General features: G+C 56.2%; 1 protein-coding gene across 1 annotated transcript in view; it reads right to left on the reverse strand.

Annotated features, from left to right (window-relative positions):
- Positions 1-4,714: 4,714 nt before the first annotated feature.
- PREX1 (phosphatidylinositol-3,4,5-trisphosphate dependent Rac exchange factor 1) overlaps positions 4,715-27,016 on the reverse strand; it is a 165,814-nt gene continuing 143,512 nt past the window's right edge. The window contains exons 23-40 of the mRNA XM_037164642.2: positions 26,684-26,845; positions 25,832-26,042; positions 25,124-25,400; positions 23,762-23,968; positions 22,303-22,391; positions 20,961-21,043; positions 20,719-20,809; positions 18,790-18,918; positions 17,513-17,554; positions 16,258-16,478; positions 13,445-13,544; positions 11,587-11,730; positions 11,377-11,491; positions 9,638-9,704; positions 8,457-8,629; positions 8,022-8,124; positions 7,704-7,771; positions 4,715-6,296 (exon numbers count right to left, since the gene is read on the reverse strand). Coding sequence (XP_037020537.2) covers positions 6,254-6,296; positions 7,704-7,771; positions 8,022-8,124; positions 8,457-8,629; positions 9,638-9,704; positions 11,377-11,491; positions 11,587-11,730; positions 13,445-13,544; positions 16,258-16,478; positions 17,513-17,554; positions 18,790-18,918; positions 20,719-20,809; positions 20,961-21,043; positions 22,303-22,391; positions 23,762-23,968; positions 25,124-25,400; positions 25,832-26,042; positions 26,684-26,845 — 2,325 coding nt within the window. The 3' untranslated portion in view covers positions 4,715-6,253. The remainder of the gene's footprint in view (positions 6,297-7,703; positions 7,772-8,021; positions 8,125-8,456; positions 8,630-9,637; positions 9,705-11,376; positions 11,492-11,586; positions 11,731-13,444; positions 13,545-16,257; positions 16,479-17,512; positions 17,555-18,789; positions 18,919-20,718; positions 20,810-20,960; positions 21,044-22,302; positions 22,392-23,761; positions 23,969-25,123; positions 25,401-25,831; positions 26,043-26,683; positions 26,846-27,016) is intronic.

The following is a 27,016-nucleotide window of genomic DNA, read 5'->3' on the forward strand; positions in this document are numbered from 1 at the left end:
AGAGCCCGTGCCCCTGTCTTTGTCCCCCACTGTGTGTTTAATTCATTAGTATTTACACCACCTGACATGCTATGCACCCGTGTGTTTAGTGGCTTTTTGGGTCACCTTCCCACAGAGAATGAACTCCATGAATGCTTCCCCGATGTGCCTTAGGGCCTAGAATGGGGCCTGGCACCCAGTGGGTCTTCAATAAATATTTGTGAAATGATGCCAGCGACAGCCCAAGCAGGTTGTCAAGCCAGACCAGGAATCACACATGGGTTTCTGCAAACTTCTTGCATGTTGGAATGCTGGACCAGGTCACATTCTGGACAGGGTGTGTCCCCTTAGTGCACGGTGGCTTTGCATCGTCACTGTGCCCTCCTGACAAATTAGGCCCAGCACCGGGTGACTCAGACCCAGCCTGATTGGAAGAATGTTCTTGCAGGACATTCATTCCACTGTGACTTTTGGCAAGGGATGAAAGGTCCCAATGAGGGTGCCAGAGAGGGAGACAGATTGAGCAGAAAGGCTACCAGGGAGCCTGCCTCTGAGGGCATCCCCTGATGGTCAGGGCCAGGACCATCAGGGCCCAGCAAAGTGGGGAGACATGACAGTGGGCTTTCTGAAACCTGAAGATGAGACCCACATGAACACCTGCCATGAGGGACAGCTGTATGTGGACCAGACTCCTCCCACAGAATCACCCATTGGCTGATGCATTCCACTCAAGTCAACAGGCATTGAGCACATGCTGTGCACCAGCCACCCTGCTAGAGATGCAGGGCACACCTGCAAGCAAAGCAGGCCCCACCTTCGTGAAACACACAGTCCATAGCAGGACATGCAAAGACCTCAAGGTAGCACCCAAGACAGGAAGGCAGCCAAGTCCTTTCGTTAGCACGGCAAATTCTTCAACCCTTCCCCTCCTCCGCCACCATTTCTGCCAAGTTCTGGGACCAAAGCCAGATTCTCCCATGCTGCACCTGGGCAGAGTCCACAAAATCCAGTGGCCACTGTGCTTCCCCCTTGCTCTGTGTAAGGTTGCTGCCCTGAAGCCGCCTGAGGAGCCAGCATTTCTGAGTTCTGTGGCTGTGGGTGAGCCACTTAAACTACCCGCACATTTTCTCCTCTGTAATGTGGGGAGCCCTTAGTAGTGCCCGCCTTGAAGGACTGGTAAGAGGATCTCAGGACATGATGCCATTAAGCTGCAGGCGAAGTGCGCAGTAGATAATATGTGCTCACCATAGGAGGGAGTCTGAACATTGCTTTTGGTCCCTCAGACTAGTCTGGGACAGGCCAAGCCTGCAGAGCACGAGAAGTTCTTTTTGAGGAATTGAGCTGTATGCCCCCTTGTTATAGGTGGGGGAACTGAGGCTCAGAGAAGGGCAGGCCCTTGCCCAAAGTCACACGGCACACTGGGGGGCCTCTAACTTGGACACTGCTGCTCGGTAAGGCTCATCCCTACAGCCCTCTCCTGACCAGCCTTGACCCTCCAGGGTATTAGTGTCCAGAGAGGACCAGTTGTTGACCGTTTTCTAACTAAACTTTTTATTGATTATGCCATTACACCATCCCCCCCCATCCCCTCCACCCCCTCCCCCACCATTTCCCCCTTTAGTTCATGAGCACGTGTCTCATATTCTTTAGATTCTGTTGGCCGTAATTTCTGATCAACCTCCCGGCAAAGCCCCAGAGCTCCAGGGACTTAAAAAGCTCCCCAGTTGCAAAGAGGCCAGGCTGGATATCCTGGTGCACAGCGCCACCTGGTGGCCAGCGTTTCCCTGTGGGTGGTGGATTCCAGGTGAGGTGGGGCTGGGCACATTAGTAGTTGTGAGTTCCTGGTCACTGACTTCAAGCATCTCACTTGACAAGGGTCTTTCACATCCTTCTCATTTATCCAACTGCAATGGGAGGAAAAAGAAAGAGGAAGAAAAGCACAAAAGGAAAAAAGGAAAGATTGCTCACATTTATGGAACAAAAATACATACATAAAAGCTAGAAAGGAAGAAAAATTGAGGGGGAAAGATAAAAAATAATTAAGAGAAATAAAGAAAAATGAAAATAACAGAGAAAATATTCATGCCAAGTCAGGCTGAGCCCAGCCTAGAAGGGCAGGGATCAGTGCCCACCATCAAGACAGTTCCAGGCCCTCCAGGCCACCTTTGTCCCAGATGTGGGCACTTGGGAGCCAATGTTTGGGTTGGAAGCTGACATGCAGGACCTGGCAGGACTAGGGGCCAGGTAACCTCAACCTCTGGGCACGTCACAATCTCTGGCGCCACCTGCTGGATGGACAGGGCACCACGTTTATCCCCTGGAACTTAAAATGGGGACCCTGGAAACTGTCGGCCCCCAGCAACACGGCCAGGTGCGTGTAACATCTTCATTTCTCAGAGAAAGAAACCAAGGCTCCTAGAGAGACGGGGATTTCCTGAAAGATGGCCACTCAGCAAGTGCAGAAACCTCCCAGTACACAGGGCAAGCGAGGGTCTCTGATTTCCAAGGTCTTGGTCCACACCCTCCCCACCCCGAACAACCCAGCCTAGCTCCTAAACAAAGCCAGGCACAGAGCAGTGCGGTCAGAGGTGCAAGCTTTGGCTGCTTGACAGTGGAAGAATCAGGCTCAGGTCGATTCAGACACCTGGACCCAGCCGTCATCCTGGGGGAGCCGAGAAGCAAGGGTCTGAGACTCATCCACTGCAGGGTTCTCCCACCCCCCAGCGTGCTCCACCAGCCAGAACAGCAACCCTGGCCCCCAGGTCCTCCCTCGGCCAACATCACCCTGGCCACTCCAGAGCTGAGGACCTGACCGAGAGGCCAGCTCTGGCCACGCTCGCCTGGGCCGGGCCATCCCAGAGCCAGCGGGTCGGGTGAAGGAGCGTGCTAGGCCAGGCCAGGCACCGGGAACTGGAGAGCTGGCACCTTGCCCACAGGCTGTGACCACTTCTCAGGTCGGGTGGACAGGTGGCCAGGCAGGAACACGGGCCATTGTAACCAGAGCTCCTAAGTTTTCAAGAAAAACCAAACGTCAGAATTTGGAAGTGAAATCTGTTGGTTCTTAAATGTGAATGTCTAGTTCAACATGGTAAAAACACCACATCGGGGGAAAAAAGAAAATCCATCCATGTCCACATTCCAGCTGTCAGCCTGCCAGTCTGAGGCCTCTCGTCTCCTGGGATGTACCCCATCACATTCTGTGGTGTAGCGGGGACAAAGGCCCTCTGGAGAGGGAGGCTTTCGCCCCACGTTACACAGGCAGCTGTGTCTGAGAACTGTGACTTGCTCCAGGCCACAGAGACCCCACTCGTCAGCTCCAAACCAAAGCCGCCTCAGTCCGTCACTACATCACCATAGGAGAACGCACTTTTCTCCTTGCAGGTCCCCAGGGTCCAGGACAGGCAGAAATGACTGCTTCCTAGAACAGTGTCTGCCTGAAGGAAGGCATCCATCCGATCCTCCGGTGGGCCCCAAATACAGATGGAGGTGACAGCCCCTCCCTTAAGAGTGATTCTTCTGGATCCGAAACTGGCCTCAGATAATTCCAAACAATCAGTCCGCCACTGTGCCAAAATCCCACCAGGGTTCACTCTCGCCAATTAGAGTTGAGGCTTTGAAACCTGCCTTAGAAAGCCACCAGTCTCTCTCTGGGAGAGACCCACTCTGGCCTGGAGAGGATGAGCTCTGGCCAGGGCTAGTTTGGGAAGAAGAGATTAAAAGAGAACAGTCTCTAGTCTGAAATGGCAGGGCTGATGTGAGCATCAGGAGAGCCCCCCCAAAGGTGGCCAGAACTGTGGGTGCCTTTAAGAGCAGGGCATTTTCATAGATGTCGGTGTGCCCCAAAGTGTGGCAAGGGAGGGAAAGAAAAGGAGGAGGGAAAAGGAGGTAAGGTAGAGAGGAGGGGCTGGGAAGGGCAGGAGTGGGAGGGAGGGAGGCATGGGGCAGCTTAGCAACCCTGCAAAGTCAAATTCTGCCCAGGAAACGAGATCGCCCTGCCTGGGCAGACGGACCCAGCAGCTTCATAAAGGTGGCCTGGATCCAAGCAGGGGAGAGCCAGCTCACAGCCTGGGACCCAGAGAAGGGATCCAGGTATGCACACTCCGTGTCTGCACCAGTGTGTGTTCTGATTGGTCTGTTTGTGGCCAACATGGATTCTGATTGGATGAGAACCAGTCCCACCAGTGTTGAATATTCAGAACTCCATTCCAGCCCAGATCCCAGATCCCAGATCCCAGATCCCAGATCCCAGATCCCAGATCTCAGACCCAAATGGGTCTTGTAGATTGGGACAGAGGATGGCTCAGTGACTTCCCTTGGACCTACCCTGACCCCTGGGCCAGGAAGGGGGTCATGTAAGACCAGGAACTCTGGCATGACACCCAGGAGGGGGTGGGGAATACCTGAGGAAGTCACGTGTCCTACCATCACAGTGAAATGGGAGGCCAGCATCCACAGTAAAGGTGAAATACGAAGACCACTGTTTCCCTGGCACACCTGAGGCATAGACCTGCAGTGTGGTCTCGGGTAGTCAGTCCTCACCACTCCCTGCAAGGGAGAATGTAGACTGTCCTCGTTTTTACGGGGACACTGAGGCTCGGAGGGGCAACATCACTGACTAGGGGTCACCATCCCAATGACTCTCCATATGAGTCTTCGAGGTCTCAATTCCTTCCAAGGTGACCACACCACACCCACGCCACCAGGGTCAGTCCCAAAGGAACCACAGATCAAGGTATTTGTATTATAAACTGGCTTTTAATAATAATAAAAAATCTATAATGAATCTGATGAGCGGAATCTGTACATTTTAAAGTAAACCAGTGCACGAAGCCTTGCCCTCAGGACCCCTCCCCGCTCCCCGGTGGGGCTGAAGCAGGTCCTCGTGGGTACCCAGCTTGTGGTGTCCGGCGACAAGCCTGCCTCCCACCATCCGGTGCTCAGGAAGGCGGCCCCTGGAGACCAAGGGCGGGGAGACATCCCCTCTCTTCTGCCTCAGCTATGACCTTTCCCTGCTGCAGACCGGGAGCTGGAGGGGACAAACTGTGGAGGGGGTCCCCGAGTGGGTCCCTGTGCCCAGAAGGTGGGCAGGTTGGCTTCCTGTCTCTCTAGCTGGCTGAGAATTCCTGAATGCCCTGCTGTGAGCTAACACCAAAAAAATAAATTACAGAAGCTGCCACCCAGGGTTTCCCAGGGGCCCTCCTACCTGCAGGACACACGCCTGTGTGGGATGGCGTCTCACATGGCGCTCTACCCCTCCAGTCCCGGCCCGGCTGCCTCTCGAACCCTTGCAGTCAGCCAGCCATTCAAAGAGAGCAAAGTAACTCGTTCTGATACTGACCGGCTGCCAGGGAACCAGGGGAGGGTGGGAGGAGGAACCATACCTACCAGTAATCCCTTCTGACCTTAATATTTAGAAAAATGAAATACTGACATTTTTTGAATTTTCAATAATTTAGTCTTTTTTTTTTAGTAGAACTGGGAAAAGTTGTCAATACTACCTTATGTTGGTCCCCTGTTAGACAATATACCTTTCTTTGAAATTTAAAATGTCAAAGATATAATCACACAACCTGGAAAAAAAAAAAGTCTCAACACCACCAACAACAACATAAAACTCCAAAATAAACCATAGAGATTTCACACCATATAAATAAAGTTGGAGCAAATCTCATGCCCGGGGCTGATGGCTCAAGTCCCTGTGGCGGTGCTGTCAAAAGCTGGTGTGGCTTTCAAGCGTCCTCTTGGTGACAAGTTTTCCGCCCTGTCCCTCTGTCTTTCCTGGCCGAGGCCTGCTTTTCTGAGTCCACCGGGCAGGTTAGTACAGAGCTGGGGGCGAATCTGGAGGGAAGGTGAGGAGGCGGCGGAGACGCGTGGGGCACCTGGAATGTGGACTCAGAAGGAAACCGGGAGTTTCGAAAGTGCATGTTCGGCCGTCCCGAGGGGGCAGCATCTGCGGGCCTCCAGCTGTAGAGCCTGTGACTTCTGTGCCCCAGGGACTCAGGGGCAGGAGCCCTGGCCCCGGGTGCCCCCTGAGCTCTGTGGGTCCCCAGCACCCCTCAGGTTTCTGGCAGAAGTGTGGAGAATGCGTGGGCCCCGGGCCGATCAGCCAGCTCGTCCGAGAGTTGGGGACACTGTCTGTCCTCGCAAGAGGTGATGAAAGGCTAGGCAGATCCCGGAGCAGGCGGGAGCAGAGGCCTCGGGTTGGCTCCGGAGCAGGCCGGACTGACCCGGAGTCCCGGCTCCAGAGGTGGCCAAGCACCACGCACCTCGGCGTTCAGAGGTCTCCATCCACCGGCGGCTGGCAGAGGCGGTAGAGCCTGGTGGAGGGAGAGGGAGAGATGAGGAGAAGCGGGGGAGGGCCAGGGCCTGTTATCAACACTACTTCCATTTTTACTGAACAGGGAATCCACACCCGGAGACAAAACTCAGTAGGTGTTTTTAAAATGCCGAGTGACAAGTACTTAGGCTGCCCACACTTCCCCAGGCTACCGAGTCCCCTCCCCACAGCCGGTCCCTGCTCCCTGCAGGTGGCCGAAGGCTTCACAGGCACTGCCCGTGTCCGCGTGAAGCTGTGTGTGTGGGTGTGTGTTTACATGTGCGGGGTACGTGCATTTTCCCACACTAATGGTGGCAAACTCGTCACCAAGCTGTAGCCCCCGAGTGTTTTCACTTAATATTAATCCTGGGGGCCTCTTCCTGTGCACACAGGAAAGCTGCCTTGCTCTTTTTAGTGTCTGCACTGGAAGGGTACTGAGTTTCATCCTCAAGTAAGGAGGAGCCGCAAAGGGGTTCCAGAAGGAGAAGCAGACCTGCTGTGGGAAGAGCGGGGGTAGGGGGACCAGAAAGGAGCGGCCACAGTGACAGAGACAAGACAGAGAAGTAAGGCAGTACAGTGGTTAGGAGCTTGGCCCCCAGACCTAGAGAGGCCGGGTTCAGAATCCCAGCTCTGCCGGTTACTCGCTGTGTGACCTCAGGCAAGACACTGAACCTCTCTGTGCCTCAGCAGCCCCAACTGCCAACTGGGGATGCTACCAGTATACTGCCCACGAGGTTACTGTTACAGTCGATACAGGTGAAGAGACAGAACAGAGCCTGGAATGGGGTGAGTCAACGTATAAAAGTATCGCCAAAAAAAAGGGGGTAACAGAAAGCATGGAAAAACTGGTGACACACGACAAGGTCTGTGTGGGAGCTGCTTCGGTCACCAGTGCCATTTTCTGGCCATGACAATGTCCTGTGGTCACAGGAGAGCTGAGGGAGGGCACTCGGGAACTCTGTGCTACTTCTGTAACTTCCTGGGAGTCCAACTATTTCAAAATAAAGCCATTTAAAAATTGTGGGCAGATGCTGATAACACACTGGGGCGGTGGGGGTGGAGAGGGCCAGGCCGAAATCAGCGTCAACGTGGGTCGTGAGGACAGGAAGCAGCCCCCGGGGTCCCCAGGTGGCAGGGCAGCTGAGACAAGGCAGTGCGGCTTGGTGGGGAACTGCACCAAATCCCTGCCCCTGGCTCACGTGGGGGCCTTGATTTATCTTCCCGAAGAGGGAGTTCTTCTGAGGAGCAAAGAACTAAGTGCATTTGTTTCTTCACAAAATGAGGCCCCCGTAAATGAGGGGTGAAGCCCCATGGGACTACCAGGGCATCTGCCTAGGGTGAGGCCAGGCGTTTAACGCCAGCCCGGGTCCTGGTCTCCCCAGAGGGGAGGAGAAGGGGGCGTACTCACCGGGGTGCACCCTGGGGCATCTGATCCTTGACCCGCAGGTTTTTGGCCAGAATCTCCACCCTGGGGCCCTGGGAAGAAAGACCTGTGAGGCTGGGACCTGCCTTGGCATGGAGTTCGGGGCACTTGAGTGAACATGTGGGGGGTGGTGAGCTGCGGGAAGGGTGGGTAACGGGCCCCAGAGGGGGAAATCCCAGGTTCCCTCCAGATGGGGAAAGGGACCCCAGGTGGGGCTCATCACCCAGTTCCTGATGGCCACCCCTGCCCTCAGGCCAAGACACCGGGGCCAAGACACTCTGCAGCCTGGCGGGGCTGCCCCACCTGCTTCCGCATGATGTCCGTGGCCTGCATGATACACTTGGGGAGCAGCCCGTGGCTCCGCGCCAGGATGGCCGCCTGCTCCAGGGAGACACTCAGGGTGCTCCTGCAGGGGAGGGGTGAGGGGGACGGTAGGTGAGATGGGGCCTCTGAGACTCCCTCATGCCCAGGAACCGGCCACCATGCCGACCCTTACATCCTCCTGTCCCCCAGCGAGACCCTGCCTCAGGGCCAAGAACTGCCCCTGTCCCCATATAACTGCTGGGCTCACTCCCTGCTCCCAGGTGTCTTCTCTCCGAGAACCCCCTCCCCCACCCCCCACCAGCCGCACAAAGCCAGGGTTGGCTCACTGCCTGCGCCCCCCCCAACGCAGCAGCGGCAGCAGCAGGCACCCGCCTCTGGTCTCTGGGGCCCCCCAGGGCCCGGCTCCGAGCTCACCTCTGCATGCCAGTGCCGCACATGGCGATCTGGCAAGCCCCCAGGCGGTAGCAGAGCTCGGAGGAGATGGGGATGAGGCCAGCGCCCAAGCTCCCAGGGGCGCCAGGTTTGGGGTGGACGAAGGACTTCATGAGACGACAGAGCTCGTCCAGGGCGTTGATGGGACGTATCAGCTGTGAGGTGCACACACACAGACCAGGTCGGTGGGTGCCCACGTGGCCTGCCACCCTATCCACTCCCTCCTGTCCAGCTCAGCTACTGCAGCTGTCCCCCCAGCCCCTCACCGGGGGTTACAGCCCAATTAACCTTCCCTGAGCCCTGCTCAAGGACCATCTGTGGCCCCCCCCACTGCCCCACAAGCTGGCGTTCAGTGTTCACGATGCACTTCAGGCCTAACCTTCCAGCCTCACTCTCTTCACCTGCCCAGGTGTGCCCCCCAAAAGCCCGAATGACGTGCCCTCTCCTGTCCTCTCCGACTGTCACACCGGCTCAAGCCGCACCTCCTCCTGCCCAGCTTTCCTCGGTTGCCTTGTGGAGGCGTGAAATGCTGGCTGGCCGGCCAAGTCTCCGTGTGTCATCGTCACATTCTGCCAACCAGACTACAAACCCCCAGGGGCCGTGCCCTCCGCTGCTCTCGGAGCCCCCGCCTCACAGTCCCAAGGCCAGTACCCCCAGGCCACTGTCGAATCCGAGGCCTGCCTGAGCCTGGGAAGTGGGTGACGCCTGGGGTACGTGCCCTTGGGAGAGTCAACTGCGACACGCGGCAACGCAGGCCCTGGAGAGCCAGGTCTTCCCCTTCTCAAGGAAAGCAAGAAGCGTCCAGTACACGGGAAATCTGGTTTCTAACCGCTGGCAATAACTGAAACCAGCAAATGGGAAGACCCCGGAGGCCACAGCTGACCGAGCCTCAGAAACACTATGATAAACAAGGGGGTGAGGGAGGCACAGGGGAGAGGGTGCCAGTGAAAGTAAGCCACCCGAGAATTCCAACACCAAGGTGTGGAAGCAGCTGGAACTCCTAGAAAAGGGAGGGACCTGGAGAGGGGACCACGGAGGGCTCGAGGTGGCTCTGCCAGGATTCTGGCTGGGGTGTGACCCTGAACCCTGACAGCTGAGCCTTGACCTGAGAGCCCCGAGCCCTGCCCAAGCTCCACGCCAGGGTGACGTAAGGGTGGACACACCTGGTCGATCTTCACCGCTGTGGTGCTGGCATCCGTGGGCAGGTTAGACCGTTCCAGGTAAAACGCTCTGAGAGAGGAAGATGTGGGTTGGGGCCGGGGGGTGCCATGGCCACCGTGCACGCAGTCCCCACCCACTACAGCTGCAGCCCATCTTCCCCCCAGCAGCCCCCAGAAAGAAACCACTGAGAAGCCTGCATGGCTCTCCACGCCCACAGTCACCTGTTCCTCCAACAGCCCTGGGGGGAGCGAGGAGGGGCCTCCCAGGGACCCCTCAAGTGCCACCTCTCCCTGACAGCCTGTCCTGATCAGCACCTGACAGCCCTACTCTCCACGCCCTTGTCCCGAGTGCCTGCCCTCCGAGCACTCTCACCGCTCGGCTCTCAGCTCACTGGTCTATTGCTCATCAGCCCCCAGAGCAGGGCTCAGCCCACTGTTTCTGCGAAGGGCCAAACAGTCAGCATTTTAGGCTGTGTGGACCAGTCTCTACCGAGACCCTACTCAGCTGGGCCGCTGCAGCACAAGAGCGGCTGGAGACAATCCATACGTGAGTGAATGTGACAGCGTGCTAATAAAACTTTATCGACAAAACAGGGGGTGGGGGACAGATAACGGCTGCTCTAGAATCTATGGTCCATGAAAAAGAGGCTTCAGCCCTGGCCGGTGTGGCTCAGGTGCTTGGGCATCATCCTGCAAACCAGAAGTCTGGGTCCGTGTTCCAGTCAGGGCACATGCCCAGGTTGCAGGTTTGGTCCCCAATCAGGGTGTGTATGAAAGGCAACCAAGCAATGTTTTTCTCGCACATCGATGTTTCCCTCTCTTCCTCCCTCCCCTCCCCCTCTTGAAATCTCTCCCTCTCTCTCTAGAAGCAATGAAAAAAATGCCCTCGGGTGAAGGTGAAAAATTTTTTTTCCTTAAAGAAGAGGCTTTATCGGTCACTGCTGACCCCCAGGCAAGCCCCCAGCACACAGCCTGGCCCACAGGCACTGAAGGAATGAGATGCAATGTTTTAAATCCCCGACAAGCAGTGTGCAACAGACTGCTGGAGACCGTCAACCGAGGAGATGTCCATTTCAATAACAAAGCCGGACATTTGCCCTTCAGCCTCCCATTTCCAAGGTAACACTGGGCCCACCACCCACCACCGGGAAGCCCTTACCCAGGCCCCGAAACTCCAGCTCATGGAGGGAGGAGGTGAGGAGAAGGGGGAGGGCCAGGTGGAGGGAGATGGGAGGGGACCTGCTTCCCTGGGTGTGGGGCTTCCTCCCAACCGGTGTGGCTCCACTCCCTTCACTACTCTCAGGGGGTCTCTGCCCAGCAGGGCCAAGGCCCTGGGAACCACAGGCCTTACTCACAGGCTTCGAAATCCCACCCGGCTCCCACCCCCACACAGAATGAAACAGGCGGCCTCCCTCAGCTGGAAGGATCTGTTTTGCAGAAGCCAAAGAGACCCAGTTCCAAGCTCGGTCCAGCCACCATCTAACTGCGTGACCTTGGGTAAGCCAGGCACACGCTCTGGGCCTTAGTTTCCTCATCTATAAAGCAGTTTAGAACGACCAGCTGTGACTATGGAGAGAGTCTGATGACCACGAGTAGGCAGAGGGCCCGGCACACAGCCAGTGCGCAGGAAAAGGCATTCTGCCCACTCCCAGGCTGGGGGCCTATCCGCTGTCTTCTATGCTGATACCCTGTCCCTGTAGAAGATCCGATTCCTGTCCCCAGTCTGCAGCCCAGGCGGATACCTGAGCTTTCGGTAATACTGCTGAACCTTCTCCAGGGATTGGGCGTTGATCTCCTGCTGCAAATCCTCTGCTGCCTGGCTGCCTGGGGGAGGAGGCCCCTCCATGTTCTCCAGAGCTGTGAAGGAAGAAGAGGGAGGGCAGGTGGTGGGGTCCCAGAGCACTCGGAGCCCGGGCTGTCCCCCGTGGGCCCGCTCCACACCCCACACTCACCCTTCGTGAAGAGCACGGTGTGCAGCCTCAGGCTGGCCCCGCCCTCCAGGCGGGAGGGCAGCTTGGAGAAGTGGTAGCTGTCGAGGTAGAAGACGACCTTCAGCGCCTGCCGGCTGCCCTCAATGTGGTAGAAGACATTGGTGTCTGCGGGGGCACAGGGTGGGGCGGGGCAGGTCACCACCAGGCACAGGTTAGGGCGGCTGCAGACCACCTCTCATGCCTCCACTGGGGCATACTGAGACCTCCCTGTTCTCCCCACCCCAGAAGGGTCACCTTAGGCCCCCTCGTCACCCCACACTCAGGGTGGCATCCTGGGTCATCCCTGTCTGCCCACAGCAGAGCGGTGGCTGCAGACCTCCCTGCCCTCCCACTCTCCCGGGGTGGCCTCAGACAGCCCGGCCCTCGCACAGCCAGAAGAGCAGCCTCTGACCCCCTCTTTTCGCCTTTCAACAGGTCCCAGTTCCCACTGCTTAATTCTTAGACCTGAGCTGCCTCTGCCGAGCTGGGGGGTTGTCTGTGTTTGTCTTTGGGGCCTCACCAGTGCTCCCTGTACCCCTCACCTGGGAGCCCCGGGCGTCCACCTGCCAAATGCTGCCCTCAGACAGGACCTGTGTTTATTTACACCCACAGGGAAGACCTTACAGCAAGCACAGCACCAACACCCCATCCGGTACCCAGAGCAGACATCACTAATCAATCAACAGCTCTCCCTAAGCCCAACTCGGCCTATCAATAGGCAGTCACTGAGCACTGACTACAACTAGTACTGGATACAAACCTACTGTCCCTCCAGAGTCTCATACATTCTCAACAGGGTGACATCACGCCCAAGGAGGGAAAATTGGTTCTTGAGGGGATGTCAAAAAACTTACTCTTTTTATATACAAAGCACAGATATACATATGGTACATAAACAGACATACAATGCATCCATGGTATTAACATTTCATGGAAGTGCAGCAATGAGGAAAAAACCTATCTAAACAGACTCGCTATGGAGGTGAGTTTTTACAAGTTGGGAATCACCGATTGAAAGTCCTGGGTCTCACACGAGTCAGCACAGATCTACAGGCTCTGCTTTCGGAGTTTCGGGTTCGGGTCTGAGGTGGAGCCTGAGGACTCGCCTTTCTAACAGGGACCGCACTCGGAGAACCACGGCTCCAGAGCCCAGCCCAGCGGTCCTCGGTCCGGGCTGTCCATCAAAGTCACCCAGGAAGCTGTGCTGGAACCCCAGTGCCCAGGACCCACCCCACAGAGTGAGCCCAACATGCCAGGGCTGGGAGGGGACTGGGGCCCGGGCATCTTTGCAGAGCTGATGACCGCAGTACAGCCAGGGTGGAGACCCGCTGGGCTCGCCTGTGGGCTCCAGGGGAGCAGGGACCCAGAACCGGAAACTGGGCCTGACACATACTGTGTGCTCCTAACTGTGGATCTGCGGATGGGACGGAGAAGGGGTGGGTGGGCAGGTGGGACGGAGAAGGGGTGGGTGAATGGGAGGATGAACCTTGGCAGGGTCGAAGGAAGAATGAGGAAGAGCAAGAAAGGGAGAAAGGAAAAACTTGTAATGATGCTATAAATTCTTAGAAAATCTTAACACGTCTTCAACCCAATAATGGATATCTTTAGAAATTTTAATCAGAACTGGTTACTGGCTGTTCCCTTTTAAAAGCTTTGAGAGACAACTGGGCTTATACGAAAAGAGGCCCTCTTTTTCCATCTATGTTGGGAGTGTGAGGCTTGAAAGCACTGGGTCCCGGGTCAACCTTGAGCAGCTGGCCAGTGGCAGGAGGGCCACCAAAGCAGTTCCTTCCACCCCAGAACCTCAGCTCTCATGGTGGGGGTGGGAGGAGTTACTCACTGGCCACACAGTTCTCGTCCAGCTGCTTGAAGGAGAAGGTGACACCGTCCAGCTCGGAGAGGGTCACCCAGATGTCCTCCAGCATGGTCCGTTCCTCCTTCTGCAGGAGGAAGACAGGGTGCAGGAGTCTCAGGTGCTGTGCCTGCCCCAGGGTCTCACTTCCAGATGCTGTGACTCAGCCCCGGTCGGCACGGCAGGCTGAGGGCCCGCAGGCCTGGGTTCCGTGCTGGGCTCTCTGGGGCTGGGTGTGAGCCGGTGTTTGCCTGTGCCGCAGCTCCAGGGTTGGAACCCAGCCTGCTCTGACTGATGTGCAGGGTGGCCCTCCTCCCCGGCCTGCCCCGCAATCCCACTCCGCCATCTCCACCCAACAAGGCCAAAGCAGGCCTTACTCTCCTCCTCACCCCGCCCCAGTTGGCCCCGTCTCACAAAGCACACCAGCATCCGTCCAGCAGCCCAGGCCCCAACCTTTGACTTGAAGGACTTCTTGACCTCCCTCTCCCCTCACGCTATACTCAGCCCATCACCAAGTCCTGATAGGTTGACCTCCGAAACATACCCCCTTCAACCCTCCTCGCCACCCCCAACACAAGACCCCGTCCCATCTCCAGGAGGACCACCCCAGCCTCTCCACGCATTTCCCTGTGCCACCCTTTCCACGGAGCGAGGGGCAGCCGGGGATTAAATTGGAGATGTGGAGAGGGCAGGGCCACTTAGGGGCTACCATGCCCAGAGTCAGACCCTGGGGGTCCCTGTGACTGCAGGTTATCTCTGAAAAACTTCACTCGATTTACATCATGCACCTGCTGCAAGCCTCAGAACTCTCCCTCAGCTCCCAGAATAAAGTCCTGGGCCCTGCAGACATGGCCCCTCTGCCCTCACCCCCCACCCGCTCTGGCCTGAGCCTCTCTGGCCACACTGGTCTCTGTTCGGCACCTTTGCACATGCTGGTGCCTCTGCCCAGCACTCTCTTCCTCAGACCATTTACTTAGCAGGCTGCCCTGGTACTTGGGTACCAGTTCAAACCTCACCTCTCTGTCACAACCTCAGGAGAGGTCATCTCCGACCATTTCCATCCAAAGAAGCTCAACCACCTTCTAAGCCTTCCACATAACTCCCCTCTTTCCATCTATCCTCCCCTTCCTTCTTCCCAGCCTACTCCCCCCACTGAAACGGGAGCCTCAGACACCCAGCACCCAGCTCAGAGGTTGGCACGTCATGGTGACTGGTGATCAACGCGCTGGGCCCCGGGGTTCCCATCTGAGGACAGAGGCTAACAGCTGGGTGTCCTGGCTGCCTTTCCAGGTACTTTACTTTCCAGGAACCAGGTAAAAGCAGATAGATCTCCAGCCAGACGGCGCCTGTGTGCAAAATCGGCCAGCAGGGGGCGCACCAAGGCTGTGCTCTCCCAAGAGCCAGCGGCGCTGGCTTTGAGCACTGCCTGGGAAAATGTATAGGAAGCTCAGGGATGTAGGGGCGGGGAGCTCCAGCCTGGACATGTGGGGTGCTGGAGCAAATGACCCGGAGCAGTGATGCAGGCTTTATTTCTGGGGGACATCAGCTCTGGACCCCAGCACCCCTAAATGATGAGTCCTTGGTTCTGCCTCCTGGTGGCCAGCAGTCGGACCTGCCCTGAGCCCTGAGAGTGGTGGGACAGTGGGATCAGGGTAAAGGAGACGATGCAGAGGGAGCAGGGCAGCCTAGGGGTTAGTGGGCCTGGAGTTAGGCTCCCAGAGTTCAAGCCTGGCTGCCCAGGCCTTGGGTGTCAGCGGTAAGAAACCTGCCCTGGGGATATTGCGAGATGAACTGAGGTTCTGTTGGCACCGAGGAAGTTCATCTGGATCATTACAAAAGCCTCCTCGCTGGCCTCCTGCTTCCTGCGCTTGCCCTCACAGTTTTCCCCACCCAGGAGCCAGGAGCGGGAGTGACTCTTTCAGTGTCAAAGTCAAATCCCGCCCGACTTCTGCTCAAACCGCTCCCAGGGCTCATGCCCACTAAGAGCAACAGCCAAAGTTCTACAGGAGCCCGCACAGTCCAACCCCAAATATTCTCAAGACTCGAGTCCCCCATCCAGCTCTTTCTGCTCCAGCCACAGCAGGGCCACCTGGTCCTTCCTCAACCACCACCTCGGGGCCTTTGCACCTGCTGTTCTTCCAGCTGAAAGGCTCCTCCCAACAGCCTCAGGGCTCACTCCCTCCCCTCTTTCAGTTCCTGCATATCCTAGGTCAGAAGTCACCTTCTTGGTGAGGGCCTTGCTGGCTACCTTGCTGAAACTTCCAATTGCTGTTGCCCCACCCCTTCCTGTCCCCTTCCCTGTTTGGCTTTTCTCCATAGCCCTTATCACTATATACAGGGGTTTCTCAAGTGCGACACTACTGACATTTAGGGCCAGGTAATTCTCAGGGGGCCGGGGTGGGGGGAACTATGTTGTGTGTTGTGAGATGTTTGGCCGTATCCCTAGTCACTACTCACTAGACACCAGTAGTCCTTCTCCCTCCCCTCGTCCGTCGTGACAACCAAAAATGCCTCCAGACACTGCCAAGTGTCCCCTGGGAGGTAAAACTGCCCTAGTTGAGAACTGCTGGTCTGCACCACTTATTTCACTTACTGGTGCACCCCCCCCCCCCACTAGGATTTAAGATCCCAGGGAACAACAACTCTGCTTTGCTCACAGCTGGATCCCCAGAGCCTATAACAGCAGCACATAGTAGGTGCTCAATAAACAGCCGCCAAAGGCACAAGGAGAGCCAGAGCCAGTGGGCAGGAGCTCTCCTGTCCAGGCTCCCAGCGCTCCTGTCCCTCATCCCCACACTCACCACAGCGGCCGGGGACAGCAGGGACTGGCAGTGCAGGAGGACGCCGTTGGCCGCCACCTGCTCCAGCCACTTGCGGCTGGCATCCCGGCTGCTCTCCTCGTACTCGCCATTGTTGTTGTAGCGGTAGCTGAGGGCCGCCAGCAGCTGCTCGGAGAAGGTGCACACGGCGGCCACCAGGGCCTGGCAGAAGATGGTGTCCCTCCGCAGCTGCAGCTCCGTGTCTGGAGGGTGGGGAGGGGCTCGTTGGGCGGGGGCTCCTGCACCATCAGCAGCCCCAAGCCCCACAGCCCTGGCCCGCAACCAAATGCCGAGCCCAGCGGGCCACCTATCTGGGGCCAGCTTGCCCAAGATCAATCCCGGCCACCTAAAGCCAACCCCACAAAAATCAAGTCTCCAAAAGCAAGCCAATCTGAACAACTCCCTCCATCTCTCAACAACCCATCTGCCTCCTGACTCTCCCGTGGCCTTCCCAGAACCCCCACTCGGCCGCCTTTCCACCAGTCGGGGGTTCCTCCGCCAGGCAGTTCTACTGAGCTCCGTATTTTTAAAAATGCAGTTTACTGTTTGCTCTATTTTTGAGGAGTATGCCTTCCTCCTGCCTGCCCCTTCCTTGCCCCTCCTCTTGACATGGTTTGCGGAACTGGCCAATTTTGGGCAATCGCTCATTCCTGGTCCCAATCTGCTAGAAGGGATTATTTTCAATGACTGGCTCTGGCCAACTGGTTCTCAGAGACCAATTCTGACCCAGATCCTATCCTGGCTGCCCCTTGGTGGAGAAGTTCTAAAAAGAAGGGAGGGGCAGAGAACACCTCCCCACTTCCCCAGGCCCACCATCTGCCCTTTCCTCCTCCCCACTGTCTGCTGGGTAGGAAGTCCCAGGCGGGGCTGAGGACTCGACTGGCAAAGACCCTCTGTCATCATTGGTCCTCTGTCCTGTGTCCTCCTCAAGATCTGCCCAGGCCTGGGAGGTGGCAAGTCACAGGGCTCCTGGCTCCAGGGCTCTGAGACTGGTCCCCTGGACTCAGGAGGAGGAAACGAGTGCGGTCTTCTCAGTTCTCAGAGGTGTGACAGGCATAGTGTTACCCTCCCCTCTCCCACCGAGCACAGGTCCTGATGACCGCGGGAATGGCAACCTCAGCCGGCAGGAGGGGCCTCCCCTGGGCTGTGGTCACAAGTGCCCATGGCCAGGGTGGCATCTCCTGGATGCAGCTGGATGTGTGCCAGTCATAGGCGGCTGCTCCTTCAAAGCTCTCACCTGTGCATTTCAGCAAGGCCAGGAGCAGCTGGTTCTTCCCATCTGGAAGGAGAAGGAATGGAGAAAAACAGGGTGGGCCAAGGGGAGTTAGTACTAGATCCCACCAGAACTGGGACCTCCCTGCAGCCTGAGCTGAACCCTGTGTGGTGACACCCAGGACACTGGGTACGTACGTACAGTTGTGCTAAGGAGGCTCTGACTGGATGTTGGGTAAATTCCAGAAACCCCCAACTTCCAAGAGATGGAACCCCAACTCTTAACTGCATCCCAGCTGTTCGCATGCACCTGCCAGAGACTAAAACCAGCCCCTCCAACTCCTGGGCCAGAAGCCCCCAGCCCATACCTTGTACATGTGTGTGGGCACGGGCTTACATGTGCACATACACACAGGTGCATGTAAGCTCACATGAGCACACAGGCACACACACACACTCTATGTGGCCACAGCCCTGCACATGCAGAGATGAAGCTCAGACCTTCTGGACACAGGCCTAACATCCTGGTCTCTCTTCTTCAAATCATGACTCTCAGGCCCAGAAGGGCTAAAGAGAAAAGCCCAGAAGGCCAGCTCAGAGGCTGCTGCTCTGGCGAAGGCTCTGCAGCTGTGCACCTCCTATTGGCCTGAGCAAATGCCTCCCTGGCCTAGGCACCTGCTAAGCCAGGAGTCCCGGACTTAAATGCTGCCAAGGGCCAGGCAGGTAGCGTAGATGTCGCCTGCTTCCTGTGAGGCAGACACCCAGAAGCAGGGAGTGATGGGGACTCTCCCACCTAAGACGGCAGCTGCCACTCATCCCCACCCACGCGAGACTGCGGTGCCAGAGCTCCTGACTGTTCAGGAGCAGTCGGAAATCTAGATTTTACGTGGTTATTTCCAATAATAAAACACTGACAGCCGATTCACATTTTCTTTGATGCTATAGTATTAAAACCTATCTGTGGGCCCAAGTCTGATCAGGGGGCCCCTCACTTGTGACCTTGATAATGAATTAAAAAAACTAAATTAAAGCCACAATTTCTGAAGCTGAGAAGGAACAGGTTCAGCCTTTTCAGCCTCCTGACTCTGCAGGGGAGCCCCAGCACAAAACCAGCAGTTCCGGGCTGTCTAGTCTGGTCCCCGGGCAGGACACTCAGCTGAGAAAGGGGCACCTGTTCTTCTCGTCCTTCCTGGGCATGAAGAGAATGGGACACGAAGACTGACCCACCCTAACCCCGCCACAGGCCACATTAAGACCCAATGGCCACAAATCCCCCCAAGTTACCCTTCCTACCCAACTGACCTTCCACGTATTTCTGAATGTTGTCCACCAGGGTCTTGATGGAGTTGGGGAGGTTCCAGGGGTCTTCCTGGATGCTGATCTGGATCAAGTGCCGGCCACGGATCGTACAGTCTTCTTTCTGTTTGAACTCTGGGGCAGGAGAGTGGCATGAGGACAGGAAAGGGACAGAGGTGGCTTTGGAGAATGGTGGCACAAAGGCCTACATCCCATCACCAGATTCCAAGGCTCAGAATCTGAGACCAAGGATGCTAGCAGGACCCTTGGGTACTATCTGGTCCACGGGGAGCATGGCACGGCGAGTGTGCTACTGATTCACAGCGCCATACCCACGGCAGACATCACTCATCAACCTCAGCACTCCTTCCTCCTAGTCTGAGGCATGACTCCTCACAGCTGGAACCAAGCCAGTATAGACATCACAAATGGATCGCTGCATTCTCTTCTCCTAAGCGTGGATGTAGTCACAGAAGGATTCTTAAGTGCTACGTCCTCGCAGCCACATCAATCCAGTGGACACAGGAGTCAGAACCTACTCCAACCTTTTCCCTACACAGAGGAAGAAGCCCAGGCACAGAAGGGGAAGGTGCCCTGCCCAAAGTCACACAGCTGGGTAGTGACAGAGCTGGGACTTGAACCTGGCCCCAGCAAGACCATTCGAAGGCCAGGCAGACACAGGCCCCAGTCTCTTGGGCCTCATCCCTGCTACAGTGCCCAGGTCTCTGAGATACCTCTGGTTTGGGCTCCTCTGGGCTTGCTCTCTCTGAGCTCTGAGGCCCAGCCCTGGAAGACGTGATCCTGAGACAGCAGGAGCGGCAGCCGTGCTGGGGCACCCCAACTCTTCACACTTCCCACCCTTACTTAGGAGCAACTTCCTGTTGCTTTCCCTTTCTCCTACACCCAGCTGGGAGCTCCTGGCGGTCATGGTCACTGCCACATTCACCTTAGGGTCCCCAGCGCCCAGCGCAAGCCCTGGCACAAACTGGCTCCTGCGAATTATTTCCTGGATGGATACAGATGCATGGATGGTGGGTGGATAAATGGGTGGATAAATGGGTGGGTGGGTGGGTAAACGAGAGGGAAGGCAGGTGGGAGGACACGCGTCAGTTCTTTTGCTCTCACTTGTCTCCAGAACAGAGTCTCCATTTGGTGCTGCTGAGCCCTCAGCACCTTCTCTAACCACGGACCCCTCTCCGGGAGGAAGAACAGAGGGCTCTGGGCAGGGACCAGTGCCTGCCTGCAGGGCAGTGACACTTTAGTGGCTGTTTCGTTGACCCTACCAGGGTCATTGCTTTTTATGGCACGCTATACAGGTCTTCCATATATAGGGAGTTTAATAAGTTTCTTTAAAAATTAAAATTTTACAAGGGTGAGAGGTTTTTTTTAATTATGTCAATAATGACACAGGCAGCAAATAATATGGTTTTTAAAAATGCGAGCATGCAGGTAGATTCCGTGAGTCTGGGTCACATGATGAAGGAGGGCTGAAGGTGCTGAGGTTTGGCAAACTGAGCTCCATCCCCTCCCCACCTGCTACCTACAGATGTACAGACGGACAGACCACGGCCCAGGGCTCCATGCATTTTCGCTGTGCAGAGCAGCTAGGAGCAGTTTTAGGCTTTGCAGGACATACGGCCTCTGTCTCATTTCCTCTGTTTCTCTGTTCTGCTCTGTGTTTACTACTGTTCTTAAGTGAGAGCATCACTCTCAGGTCACAGTCCACACAGAACCAGGCCATGGGCTGCACTGGGCCCATGGGCTGAACTTGCCAACCCCCAGAAGAGCCCACCAGCCACAGGGCAGGAGAGGGGCAGAGCCGAGAGTGGGAGCCGTGTCCTGCCCCCAGCCCAGCACACGGTCCCCTTCATCGCTGTCTCCTGGCCGGATGCTGAAGGTCATTCCAAGCCTTGTGAGGGATGCCCCTGTGCTCACCTTGCAAACTGTGATCCATGGGGAAATGCTTGGTCTCTTCGAAAGCCCTGCTCATCACCGCCCCCTTGAGGAGTGCATGGATGGAGTCCACCTGGCCGGCAGAAGAGCGGGTTAGTTGGGGCCCCGCAGCCCCCCAGGCTGCAGAGACCCATGATCCACAGCCCCTGCCCTGGCTCCTGGCTTCTGGGTTCTCACCAGGGGGGATGCCGTAGGTCAGGCCAGGGGTGGCACAAAGGTCCTACCTGGTTAAACAGATGTTCCAGGCAGCCGTGAAGTTTGTCCTGCTTGTCTGATGGAATCCGCATGTCACAGGGCAGCTCGTCCCCTGGCAGAAGGAAGAAGCCGCAGCCGTCAGCAAACAACTCTGTCCCATCTCATACCCTCCCGACGTCCTTCCCAAGAAGACGACGTAAGTACAGAGTTCCAAAACCCACAGTGGGTTTGGGGTCTGACAGACTCGGGTCCTGGCTCTGTGACCCTGGGCAAATCCCTTGGCCTCTCTGAGCCTCAGTGTCTTCACCTTCAAAATGGGCAACAAGAAGTAATGCATTTCAACTGTAGGCCACCGCTGTTATTCCCAACACTGCAAAGGAGACCACGAGCCAGAGACACGGAGCTGGACCCCAGGCCTCTGGACCCACCCCCCGAGCTGTTTCAGTCCAATACGCTGCCACATGCCACGTCCTCCCCCAAACCTCCCGAGGGACAGTTTGTATATAGCTGAATATCTTATGTGATGAAATATTTATCTAAAGTTCAGCAGCAGCTTCGATTTTACTTGAGCTTCTTTTTCTTCCATTAAATTGGAAAAAGAATTAAAATTAAATTTTTATGCCCAGCCTACCACTGCAAGGTCACACCAGGCAGCTGTGATGCAGGGAGGCTGGGCAGAGGCGAGGGGGTTGGGAGGGCCAGAGGGAGGCTTGTCACCGCCCGCCCTCTCGCGCCTTCGCAATTATAAACCACGCGGATATAGGACCTACTTGCAAAATAGAATTATTAGAGGCTGAAATCCATGAAACCAAAATCAAAACAAATTTTGGTCTCTCAGAAAAAGTTAAGTACAGTGTAACCTAATTTACGGGATATTATTTATGTCTGTTCATCCACACAGCCATCTGCCCACATGTCCATCTGTGCAGAACTACGTGGCCACCCCTGGTCTCCAAGTGTCGCTGATGGTCACTTCTGGGGGATCTAATTTTCATGCGCTTCTTCTGAGCTCTTCTGCGTCATCTGAATTTCCAGTTTGCATACACACTACTTTTATGGAAACCATCGGGTCACCCTGTTTCGGTGATGTCACAGCAACTCCTCGCAATCTCTAGCTGCGTCATGTGTGTTTTATCTGTTCCGTGTCCACAACACACTACATGTGTGGGGAACATCAGCTCCACGAGGGTCAGGATCTTCTGTGCTCCATAAAATGTGTCCAATGAGCGAATGAAAGGCAAGACGTGACCACACTACGCAACATGACACAAAATGAAATACCACAAAGTAAAGTATCATAAACTAGAAACCAAACAAAATCTTGCATGGTGGCGGGCAGGCCCTGCCCCGAGCCTGGGCCACTGCACTCACCAGAGCCCATCTCGTCGCTGCCCAGGTAGGAGCTGTTGCTTCGCACGCTGGTGTACGACAGGACGGAGTCCCGGTTGCTGTTGCACTCACTGCGAGGGGGCGGAGAGGAAGACGGCGGTCACCCTCCGGCCCACACCTCTGCTCCCACACCCAGAACCCGCCTTCTGGAGTGTGGAGAGAACTCCCGGCTCCTCGGGTGGACACCCGGCCCGGGGTGGCTGCTGCAGGCCCACCACCGGTGCCAGAGACGGTGCCAGAGACGGTGCCAGAGACGGGGAAGGCTGTCCTGGCTGGAGTTCTGACAGCGGGGAGACATTTCTAGGCCCCGGCAGAGAAACACAGAGCCAGCGGGAGAGCAGCAGACCGTTTTCATTTGGGTGTAAACTTGTCACGCCCCTCGTCGCACAGCCTGGTCCCTGGACACGTGTGCACCTGCCACACTCGACCCTACGGCTGCGTGTTGTCTCCCCAGCCTGGCTGGGAACCTCAGGAGGACAGGGACTGCGTCCTCTTCGCTTGTATCCCAGCAGCCATATCCCAGTAGGTATGGGGACCAAAAGCCCCAGCCCTGAAATTCTTCCCTTCGCCTTTAGACAATGAAAGAACCGGAGGGCCCAGAAACGTAAGAATGGAAGCCCAGAGCGACACAGAAATCCTGGGCTGTGGCTACGAGGTGCCGGGAACACACAGTGCCCAGATGGCTGAACACCCGGCTACAGAGAGAAACCACGCCAGAAGCAGGGGCCAGTCAGACCCCTCGAGGGCGGAAAGAGCACGGGTGCCAGGAGGCCTGGGGCGCAGGCCTTTCTCGCCAAATGCTGTCAGTTCCGTATTTTGCCAGCACTGAGCTAAAGCGCCCCCACCCCCACGCTTCACTCTGGCAGTGATCGAACATTCCACCTCCTTTCCCAGGAGTCCATGGGGCTCATTGATTTGTGTGAAGGACTTCCATTTACCCACTATACGGTATATTACAGGAAATTGAGTTTTTCATCCATTTAATCCACTAATTAGGACTTCACTGATCTCGTTACATTAGCTTAACCAGCAGAAAAACAATTCCAACCCTCTCGGAGTTCGGAAGAAAAAGAAATCATCTTCCTCCTCGGACCGAGCGAAAATAAACTACCCGCTGCAGAAACCAGGGGAGCTCTGAGCCAAGCCAAGATCCGGGCTTTCCCTTCGGCCACGTCCGCCAGCGAGCGCAGCATGGATGTGGGGTAGAATGGGTGGGTGGTGTCCACAAGGGGACAGACCCCGAAACATCAGCCTCAGGGCGGGGCAGCTGGCAGCTTTGAGGGCTCAGGTAACCCCCAGAACCACATGGTTTAGCAACGCTGCCCCATCCCGCTGCTTCCTGGGAAATGTCCCTCTAATTCTGACTTCCCACAAGTCCATGGCCTCAACTGTCCCACCGCCACCCACGCCAAAGCCCCCAGGACGCACACAGCAGCCCCACCTGTAGGAGTCACGGTAGCTCATGGTGTCATGACCCGAGTCCTCCTGATCCTCCTCAGACACCTTGAAACAGACTTTCTTCATGCCCCCGTGGTCGGTCCTGTCCATCTCGCTCTCCTCGCTGACCGGCGGGGAGGACGAGGCCTCCTCAGCCAAGGGCGGATCGCAGGACCCTCCCGAGGTAGGCTCCGTGATGGTGGACAGCAGCCTGTGGAAGCGAAGATTTTGACTTTAAAATCACATGCCCGTGGCTTCCACTGCCTCCATGAAGGCTACTGGGCAAGGCCCTGACCTCAGGCCTCACCTTTGACCCTAACAGAGGGAGCCATCAAATGCTCTGTCCCTTCCCTGAAAATCCCACTAGCAACTTGGCAGGTGTACATACAGGTCTCTCCTGTAGGGGGCGTGAGATACAGAGGTTCTTTATTTTATCACCGACTTACACCAAGTTCAAGGCCCCAGGGATGAGCAGGCCCCAAGGATGCCACTGAGTGTCTGACACACCCGACAGCCTCCACCAATAACCCAGCACCCACATCAACAGCATTGAGGCCGAGAAACCCTGCTTTAAACCTAACCAGCCTGCTACCACCTGCCTAACAAAATTAATGATTCCTCAATGTCATCTGGTAACCGGTCCCTGTTCCAATGTCCCTGATGGTCTCACACGTGTCTGTCCCCAGATGGTGCACGAGAAACAGAACCCTAACCAGGCCCAGACACAGCATTTGCTTGGTATATCTCCCAAGTCTCTTCTCCATCAGATCCTCCTCTTCCTCCTCCTGGTACCTGCTCCCCGCCCCAACCCCCACCCATCCTGTGTTAAAGAAACCAGGTCCTCTGTGCTCTAGAATCGCCCTCCCTCTGCATTTGGCCATCTGTGTCCCCCGGGTGGCACGTCACCAGCCCCCACCCCCACCGCCCGCCGAGGAGCAGTGAGGGAGACCCAGAGCTCCGAGCAGAGGGCGGTGCAGGTTCTGCTGGCGAGAACACTTGGTAAGTGCTTCTGTGTGTGTGCCCGCCGCACTACACCGAAGGGACATCGTGTCCTGCCATCTCGCTCTCTGTTAAAATTACAAAGGCCCCCAAACCGTTCACCAAAGAGCCTGTACTGATGGCTGTTGCCCACGTCCGTCACTTCATTGGAAAAGCCGTTCTCAGTCAGGAGTGATTTGCCGCTGCCCCCCTGAGGGGTATTCAGCAAAGGCTGAAGATGTTGTTTGTCACAACTGGGGAACAGGGAGGCTGCAGGCACCTAGAGATACTGATAAACAGCCTGCGATGCACAGGACAGCTCCCCACTACAAAGAACCCTGACTCTCTAACACCCGCCCCCCAAGGCCCCCCAGGGGCCAGCGCTCACCTGTTGATCTGGGTGACATACTGCTTCATCTCCTTCAGGGCCACGTCCAGTTTGGTGAAGAGCTGCAGGTAGGCGTCCTGGATCTCGCGGTCCTCCTGCTTGAGGAGAAAGCTCAGGCCCCGGTCCTCCGGGCCCAGAGCCCCATTGGCTGGCCCAGTGCTGCTGTCCTGGAGACCTTGGCGTTGAGGGTCCCCATCCACAGCAGGCAGGCACTTCCAGGATGGGGCCGCCATGGTGGTGATGCAGTGCTGGGTGTAGGACATAGGGTTCAGGTGGCCTACACGGAGAGAGGGAGAGCTCGCGTGGAAACAGCGCCCAGACGCCCACAATCCCCTTGGACAGGGGTATATAAATTCACGTTGAAGATCTCAATGAATGAGAAAATTTCCCCTTTTAAATATTATTTTAATCCACTAGATTACTTCAAGAAGAAAGTTTCAGTTTGGTGCTAATATGCCTTTAACTACTGTGATTTTTTTCCCTATTTGGAAGGCAGGCATGATGACTGGTACTCCAGCAGCCATTCTATTCCATGAGGCATCCTTCAGGATGAAAGCCACATAGATGAGGATGTAGAAATAGGAGCCTAGGTTCCCTGATGACTATGAAGCCACTATTCCAGCCCTGGACCACTGGCCTCCAGACATGTTTCTGTTAAGTATCTAGCATGGGATCCAAACACAATTTCTAACAGACGCATGCAGTTACCTTGCTCTGGGTCAAGGCCAATGAGGGAGGGTTTGCGACCAAAGCGAATGCTGAAGGACCTGCCAATGGAGGGGGTGGTCTTGGGGTAGGACACTTCCATGACGTTGATATGGCAATTGGTGGGGCAAAAGTCCAGGCCACACAGCGGATGGGGTTCCAGAGTTGCCTGTTTGAAGGGTGGGCTGACCCTGCTCTTCAGCTGGGCTGCAAACTGACAAAGGGGCGGGGGGTGAGGTCATGATTCAGGACTCTGGGAACTCTGGCCCATCCCTAGTACCCACTTCATCCTGAAACAGGGCAAGATGAACAGCTCTGATGGAAAAGCAGATTCCCCTATACTGCATTTCAGTGGATCTGGATGTCGGGGAAAGTCTGAAAAAATCTGAGGCTCACATCCACTTCCCACTTTAGCTGCACATGCGCCCTGCCCTTGAGGGACCACCCCTCCCCACCCTGCAGCCCCTGCAGTTCAGGTAAGCTGCCTCCCCACCCCTGCAGTGACCAATACAGGGTTAGGCAGGGGACCCAAGCGAAGCCGATGAAAGCTCTCACCCAGTCCCCTTACTATGCAGGCTGCTAAGGTTAGAGCTACTACCGGGGACCCGTTGGTCACCAAATGAAAATGGCCCACCCAACAGCAAAGCCAACACAGACAAATAAAGTCAAGAGAAGGAGAGAGGCCACGTTCTTAGGACAGGGCTACCTGTTGGAGCACCTGCCACAGCCATGCCTGCAGTTCCCCTTCAGTACTTTAAACCAATAAGCCCTCCCCCTTGCCTAAGCTCAGTTGGGGGTGGGGTTCGGCATGTACAACCCGAGTCCTCCAGGCTGAGGCCCCATGGGCGCAGGTACCTCCTGATAGCAGGCAATCCTCTGGCCGATGCTCTCCAGCTTGGTGTCGCAAATGTTACGAAACTCAAAATGGGACATGGTCTTGATGTTGTTGCTCAGGGCCATGAGCCGCCCACAGTTCTGCACGAAGACACTGTCGTCAGCAGCAAAGGCCTCAAGGATCTGCAGAAACATTAGCAACTCCTGAACACATGCCTTAAGGGGGAGTCTTAAACAGTTTATCTGCAGCAACTTCTGTATGACCCTAATAACCCCTGTGAGGTTAGGTCCTTTACTGGCCCATTTTGCAGATGCATAAACTGAGGCTAAAGAGGTAAGTCACTCTCCTAAGTC

Source organism: Artibeus jamaicensis, unplaced genomic scaffold (genome assembly GCF_021234435.1).
Source record: "Artibeus jamaicensis isolate MK-2021 breed Jamaican fruit bat unplaced genomic scaffold, CSHL_Jam_final contig_685, whole genome shotgun sequence".
NCBI lineage: Eukaryota > Metazoa > Chordata > Mammalia > Chiroptera > Phyllostomidae > Artibeus > Artibeus jamaicensis.